The 8,364-nt window shown below is 36.3% G+C and overlaps 1 protein-coding gene across 2 annotated transcripts in view; it reads left to right on the top strand.

Annotated features, from left to right (window-relative positions):
- gtf2e2 (general transcription factor IIE, polypeptide 2, beta) overlaps positions 1-7,654 on the top strand; it is a 71,108-nt gene extending 63,454 nt beyond the window's left edge. Inside the window, exons 7-8 of one of the 2 annotated variants that reach the window (XM_041257031.1) lie at positions 4,933-5,048; positions 7,152-7,654. In XM_041257031.1, the coding sequence (XP_041112965.1) occupies positions 4,933-5,048; positions 7,152-7,271 (236 nt within the window). In that variant the 3' untranslated portion in view covers positions 7,272-7,654. The remainder of the gene's footprint in view (positions 1-4,932; positions 5,049-7,151) is intronic. The other variant, XM_041257020.1, reaches the window with a different exon arrangement.
- Positions 7,655-8,364: the final 710 nt, after the last annotated feature.

The raw sequence follows: 8,364 nt of genomic DNA on the forward strand, positions 1-8,364 counted from the left end.
TCAAGGGGCCCAGTGTGTGCCATGAAAACACACCGATACCATCACACCACCACCACTAGCCTGCAGTTTTGACACGCGGAATGGTGGATACATGTACTCATGTGGTTTTCTCCATACCCTAGTCCTCCCATCAGCGTGAAGAAGCAGGAACCGGGATTCATCGGACCAGGCAATGTTTCATCAATGAGACATTTTTCAACCACTGGCCTGCATTTGGGTGGATATCCTTTGGGTGGTGGACCATCCTTGATACACACGGGAAACTGTTGAGTGTGAAAAACCCAGCAGTGTTGCAGTTCTTAACACACTCAAATTGGCACATCTGGCACCTACTACCATACCCCGTTCAAAGGCACTTAAATCTTTTGTCTTGCCCATTTACCCTCTGAATGGCACACATAAATAATCCATGTCTCAATTATGTCAAGACTTCAAAATCCTTCTTTAACCTGTCTCCCCTTCATCTACACTGATCGAAGTGGATTTAACAGGTTACATCAATAAGGGATCATAGCTTTCACCTGGATGGATTCGCTTCGCTATAAAAAAGATATTGCTGCTCTAGAAAGAGTGCAAAGAAGAGCGACCAGAATTATTCCGGGCTTAAAAGGCATGTCATATGCAGACAGGCTAAAAGAATTGAATCTGTTCAGTCTTGAACAAAGAAGACTACGTGGCGACCTAATTCAAGCATTCAAAATTCTAAAAGGTATTGACAGTGTCGACGCAAGGGACTTTTTCAGCCTGAAAAAAGAAACAAGGACCAGGGGTCACAAATGGAGTTTAGAAAAAGGGGCATTCAGAACAGAAAATAGGAGACAATTTTTTACACAGAGAATTGTGAGGGTCTGGAATCAACTCCCCAGTAATGTTGTTGAAGCTGACACCCTGGGATCCTTCAAGAAGCTGCTTGATGAGATTTTGGGATCAATAAGCTACTAACAACCAAACGAGCAAGATGGGCCGAATGGCCTCCTCTCGTTTGTAAACTTTCTTATGTTCTTATGTTCTTATTTCATGGAAAGAGCAGTTGTTCCTAATGTTTTGTACACTCAGTGTGTGCGTGTGTGTATATGTGTGTGTATATATATAATGCGCAGTCTAACTACATTATAATGACACCCCCCCCCCCCCCCCCCCCCCCCCCCGCAACCTGGAGCAGGTTGTTCACAATAATAGGATTTGGCTATTTGCTGTATCAGAATAATGAAGAAACGCCCAAATTGAACTGAACATCTTTATACAGTAGGGGTGGGAATTTCGAGTAATTTAGTGCTTGAGTACTCAAGTGTTAAAAATGTCAAGTACTCGAACCTAATGTCAGACAGTATTATTCTACAGTGTGTATAGAAAGTCTACACCCCCCTTGAACTTTTTTCACATTTGTTGTGACAGTGCCTCAGAGTTTCATGCATTTTAAATGAGGATTTTTTTTTCCACTTATCTACACACCATACTCCACACTGTTATTGAGAAAAAAATTATATATTAAAAATACAAAACTGAAAGATCATAATTGGATAAGTCTCTACCCCCCTGATGGAGGCACCTTTGGCAGCCATTACAACTGTGTGTCTGTTGGGATAGGTCTCTACCAACTTTGCACACCTAGATTTGGCAATATTTGACCATTCTTCATTACAAAACTGTTCAAGCTCTGCCAAGAATGATCAGCTGAAGAACGAATTAAAAGAAGGTATTACAAACGATATTTAGCATTTCTAGATATTTTATTGTGACCTAATTTCAAGTTATTAGTATTGTCTGCTGTTCTTTTGCAAAAAACTAACACTGTTCTTAATTAAATTCATAGCACAAGCATTTTTTAGTAGATAACTTAAGACGACAATCGACTTGGTTTTTCAGCTCTGCACGCTCCTTGCCAACAACAACGTTTTCCATAACTAACCTATATTATTGTAAACTACAGTATATATTTGATTTAATTTGTGATTGTTGTACATATAGGAATACTAACAGAAAATAGGTTTGATACACGCGTACATCTTAAAAGGGGCTGTATTCCTATCAGTGCAAGTTCTTAAATGGAAGGTTGGTAGGAGTTGCTTTATGTAAGTAATCCTCCGAACTGTAGATGGCAGTGCAAACAGTCCAACGACAATTGTTTTACCTCTCCAGAATATAATGTTAAATATATTAAGTTGGCAAATAAACCCTATGTACCTACTCAGATCACTGTTTCCTATGTGTTTTTATTGAGAAAATGGGTGTTGGATTAGGTTTTTATTTGGGGAAAATGGCAAATAGTTTTTATAGTTTATTATTAGTTTATTTGCCATCTTCCCAAATAAATATGTATTAAACAAATGTGTGTAACCCATCTTCCTAGCAGAAACCTTAAAAAAAAAAATAGAAAACATTACCTAGGCAGTGTTTCTTTGGCATCTTTCTCTCTTTAACTCTTTTTAATACTCACCTTTTGTATGAATGCAATTTTTTTTATTTATTTTTTTCCTAACAGCTTTTTGCTGAATTTACATTCTAATCCTTGATTCGGTACAGAAGACGCTAAAAAAATTAAACCAAAAAATACTCGCAGTGGAAACCCTTCCAGTGAGCATACCTGACTGCGAAAGTGGGTTTGCGTACCTGTCAAAGTTTAGTTTTCAAAATAAGGGAGCTTTTGTAAACTGAGATCACCTGATGGCCTGAATTTAAGTGAATACCTACATAACACAAAGGCATACAACTATTCCACTGTATTAGTTGGTGGTAGAACGAGAGGATGAGTTCAATCACGCTCTGTTTGCACACCCTAATGATAGACTGGTGATATGCAGCATCTTCATGCACTTAATCAAGGATTATAATCCTTGCATTGGATAAAGCTAATGCTATGGAAAGACCATCCTTAATGTTACCATGACGACAACCCCTAAATCACGTGAATGGGACCTAAATTAAGTTTTGAGTTATTTGGTTTAAACATCAATATTAGTAACCGGACAACCAAGAAGCAGCCAGGAGGTGGGTAAGTAATTAAAATACAAAAAAACAAATATGCAGCCTAAAATTGTTTTGAAAAACAAAATATAAAAATACCTTGACAAACTGTTTACCCGGTACTCCGTACAAATGTTTTACCAGTATGCAGAAATATCATTAAAATAGCCCTTTCACCCTTTGCAGGAAATTAAATCACTGTTAACACATTAACTGAAACTCGCACGTATCACTAACACTCCTATTTGTAGACATTATTCTTGAAAATGTTTCTTTGTTATGGCTTATCCCAGAAGGTTGAGATGCAATGCTGGGTCTCTTTACAAAGGTACATATTCTTTATAGAACACACTAAAACATCACAATCCAAACGGGGGAAGCAACGTCTTCAGAAACAGGAACCATTTATTAAATACCAGCAACCAAGTTAGTTCTGTCTGCAATGGATGTGTTTTCCAAAATGCTTTAATTCAGCTCTACAAGCAGTGTTCTGCAGCGCCCAGTGCTGTGCTGGAAAATCACAGGGGGTTTCAATTTATTGACTCTCTAAGATTTGCATTTTTCATTTGTCAAAATTAAAATATGACAGATTTCAGATACTAATGTTGCAAATACATGCTTGCAAATCATGTTTGTTTAAGATAAATAAGGATGCATTCTTTAACAATAAAAGCTGTTTAGTGTCTAAACACATATACCACGATAATATTATAAATTTACGTAGGAGTTTTAAAGCTAAAACTCTGACTTAACTGTTAATTTATTTCCACATCTGTTATCATTATTGTCTGAATTCCATCAAGACTACACAATTATTGCAGATTTGTTATTTTTTAATTCTTTAACAATAACAAAATTCTTTAACATCTCTTTTTTTCCCCCCTACTACAAAAATTACTTTATTTGCAGCAGACTTTTTATGGTAGTGTTTTTTCAGTTTAGAAAAGAATGTACTGAAAGTTAAGTGTTGCAGTAATGATGCTGCTGTATTTTAGTCCCAGTGGTTTCACTCCTTAGAGCTACTTGCCTGTAGCATAAAACAAGGCAGGTGGAAAGTTTATTAATGAAGATGCACCCTCAAAATGAGACTGAGCCAGCTGTCAGCTGGAGAAAGAGGAGACGGTGGGAGAATGAAGCACGATGACAGTGTAACTAGTGATAGTACAACAGGGGTTGTTAATAATGTACTGTAAACTATCACTTGCCACTTTTACCATGCTTACAGTGCTTATTCAGGAAATAAAGTTTTACTACCCTATTTTTTTCTCTGCATAACCCAAACCATGCATATATATATATATATATATATATATATATATATATATATATATATATATATATATATATATATATATATATATATATATATATATTATTTTTTTTTTTTTTTTTTTTTTATTTGGCCTTACCTACACAAAACGTACCAGCATGCAGCAGTTTATCAATAGCGTGGAATATTTCCATATTCAAAAAAAAGGAAGTATTCTTTGGACAAAATTAAAGGGGGTGATTGATGTTAATGAAGCTGATAAGAAATAAGTTGTAGTGTATCATTATTGAATTCTAAATTAGATTTACATATTTAGAATTCAGTAATGATACACTATCTCAGAGAAGAGTTTAAACTTCGGGTAAACTTTTAGTTGTGCAATTTATCAAGTACTTGTACAGTGTCATCAGTTTTATTGCTCACCACGGGATACAGTGGCTTGCAAGTATGACGAGTTTGTTTGCAGGAACAAAGCCTTTGTGTTGATATGGGAGTTTTGTGATGTTAATAACATTAAATCATGAAATTGTGATATTGTTTCTCACTCCTTTTACATACTGGTTAAAGGATGTTTGATTTTATTACTATGAAGTGTCATATGTTTTGTGATATATATTTGTCTAAATCTGCAAATATAAAAAAATCATTTTTTTTATTTATTTCTTTTTTTTAAAAATATAAATATTGTCGTATCTTAGAATTTCAGAAGCTGTGGAGGAGCATTCCTGTAGATTCAATGGATGAAGAGAAGATTGAAGATTACCTGAAGAGGCAGGGCATTTCCTCCATGCAAGAGACTGGACCAAAGAAAATGGTATGTATCTTTAGCCTGAATATTAACTGTACCCTGCTAAAGCATTATAATTATTACATTTAAATAATACATATTTCTAAAATGGTGTTGGATCGGACCTGGTGGGAGTCTAAGGAAAGTAAAGCCAGAGCCCTAAGGAAAGTAAAATAACATGTCATTGTTGGTTGTGAAAATATCTCAGATTTCATACAGTAGATCAGTGGTTCCCAAACTTTGGTCCCCGGACCACCTGTGGTCCATGAGTAAACTCTGTGTGGTCTGCAAACAAGTCCCAAAATTTGGTTACGCAGTTCTTGTAAAAACTCATTTTTATACAATCGTACGTTGTGCTACTACAAAGCAACACAACAAACAGCTTTAACCATGTGGTATTTAGAAGTGTGTGTGTGTGTGTGTGTGTGTGTGTGGTGTGTGTGTGTGTATATATATATATATATATATATATATATATATATATATATATATATATATATATATATATTACAGCTACTTTGATGCAATACCAAGCATCGCCTTCAAAGCCGCCATTAACTGAAACAGCTTTCTAATGTGAAATAAATACTAACTAAATAACTTACACATTATGAAGGCACATTTGTCTTGTCAAAATTACAGACTTCAACTGAAGTTGGTCGTAATAAAAATGTTTTTATGTAAATTTTTTTTTGATGTACATCGTAAGTGCATTCACGTAAATGCATATATTATATATATATATATATATATATATATATATATATATATACACAGCTCTGGAAAAAATTAAGAGACCACTGCAAAATTATCAGTTTCTCTGGTTTTACTATTTATAGGTATGTGTTTGGGTAAAATGAACATTTTTGTTTTATTCTGTAAACTACTGACAACATTTCTCCCAAATTCCAAATAAAAATATTGTCATTTAGAGCATTTATTTGCAGAAAATGACAACTGGTCAAAATAACAAAAAAGATGCAGTGTTGTCAGACCTCGAATAATGCAAAGAAAATAAGTTCAAATTCATTTTTAAACAACACAATACTAATGTTTTAACTTAGGAAGAGTTCAGAAATCAATATTTGGTGGAATAACCCTGATTTTCAAGCACAGCTTTCATGCGTCTTGGCATGCTCTCCACCAGTCTTTCATATTGATGTTGGGTGACTTTATGCCACTCCTGGCGCAAAAATTAAAGCAGCTCGGCTTTTTTTGATGGCTAGTGACCATCCATCTTCCTCTTGATCACATTCCAGTGGTTTTCGATGGGGTTCAGGTCTGGAGATTGGGCTGGCCATGACAGGGTCTTGATCTGGTGGTCCTCCATCCACACCTTGATTGACCTGGCTCTGTGACATGGAGCATTGTCCTGCTGGAAAAACCAATCCTCAGAGTTGTCGGAGCAGAAGGAAGCAAGTTTTCTTCCAGGACAACCTTGTACTTGGCTCGATTCATGCCAAAGCTGCCCGATTCCAGCCTTGCTGAAGCACCCCCAGATCATCACCGATTCTCCACCACATTTCACAGTGGGTGCGAGACACTGTGGCTTGTAGGCCTCTCCAGGTCTCCGTCTAACCATTAGATGACCAGGTGTTGGGCAAAGCTGAAAATTGGACTCATCTGGGGGTGCTTCAGCAAGGCTGGAATCTGGCAGACATGTCTTTGTGAAGGGCACATGAATCAAGCCAAGTACAAGGTTGTTATTGACCAGTTATTGACCATTTTCTGCAAATAAGTTCTCTAAATGACAATATTTTTATTTGGAATTTGGGAGAAATGTTGTCAGTAGTTTATAGAGTAAAACAAAAATGTTCATTTTACCCAAACACATACCTATAAATAGTAAAACCAGAGAAACTGATAATTTTGCAGTGGTCTCTCTAATTTTTTCCAGAGCTGTATATATAAATAAATAATCTGATTGATTGATCGATAGATAGACTTCCTTCCTTCTGCTGTTGTGATGAAATATGTGGCAAGTGGTCTGTGAGAAAAATCCAAACACCAAGGTGGTCCCTGCATTGAAAGGTTGGAAACCATTGCAGTAGATGATTTCAGTCACTAGTAATGGTGTCTATTCAAGCCTTGTCTGAACTGTGAAGACATCAACTACTCCCCCCCCCACAGATACCAATGCCAAAGAGGAAGAAGTCGGCTTCCCTGAAGAAGAGGAGATTCAAAACTCACAATGACCACTTGGCTGGAGTGCTGGAAGACTATTCTGAAGGAGTTCCTGCCAAGAAGTGAGAGGCTGGTCAGAGAAAGAAGATGGACAATGGGAACGGAACCTCACAAGCCCCCAATTTGGACTGGAATAGTGAATGGTCTTGAGAGGACTTTTTATTCCTTGGAAGGGCTGTGTTCTTGAACAGAAACATGTGTGCTGGCTTTTTTGTTGTTAAACTGGATGAGAAACATATAAGTGTGGATATACCTGAGGATCTGTAAATACTTTTGTTATTTTTGTAAATTTTTTTTATTTTGTATCTTGCCAGTTACACATAAAAATGATGTTACAAAACATAACTTGGAACAGTGGGTGCTTGTAGCATATACTTGTACTGTAATTTTACTGAAAATGATTTGTTATAATATTAAGAATAAAAAGAAAAAAGTTGAACCTTCTTTTTAAAAAAAAAAAAAAGAAAAATTGCCCAGCGTGAGCTTTCATACTTTCTAAAAGCAACATATCTCCACAATTCTCCAGTGTGCACCTGATAAAGAAAACCTACAGAGCCCTCCACTTCCAGTGAAAATCAGGTAAATCCAAGGGAAATGCGCGTTTCCAACATCGAAACTACCTCAACAACAGATTCTCTTCATTTAATTTTCAGGTTGATTCCGAACTGCATTTACCATGAGGGAGTCACTGTAAACAGCTATAAATCGGCCCCCCGAAAAATCTCCCATCCACAGACAGACACTCTATAGACTGATTCTGACTGATGGTAAGCCACTTCCACAAAGGTACACAGAAATGTTAACAAACACCCTCGGAGCAAACTAGTGAACATAAAAATGACAAACGTATATAAAAATATTTTAACACGCTCACTAACCTATTTGGCAGCCTTTTCAGAAGAAACAAATTGCCATGAAACAAATTGGCAAAGCACAGAAAAATGCAACTCCACAACACCTTATTCCCTGAAAACCACAGGAAACCTGCTGTTTTAAAGTTACAAGTTTAAACTGTCCGCTTTTGTTAGTCATGCTATAACTCCTAGTACAGACCAAACTGGCAGAATTTTTTTTTTTGATCACCAGAGATTATAAAAAAATACTACATTGGGGTATTATGTGATGAATGAGAATTGAATGCCCACACATGTATCCTACC

This window comes from Polyodon spathula, chromosome 1 (genome assembly GCF_017654505.1).
Source record: "Polyodon spathula isolate WHYD16114869_AA chromosome 1, ASM1765450v1, whole genome shotgun sequence".
In the NCBI taxonomy this organism is placed as follows: Eukaryota; Metazoa; Chordata; class Actinopteri; order Acipenseriformes; family Polyodontidae; genus Polyodon; species Polyodon spathula.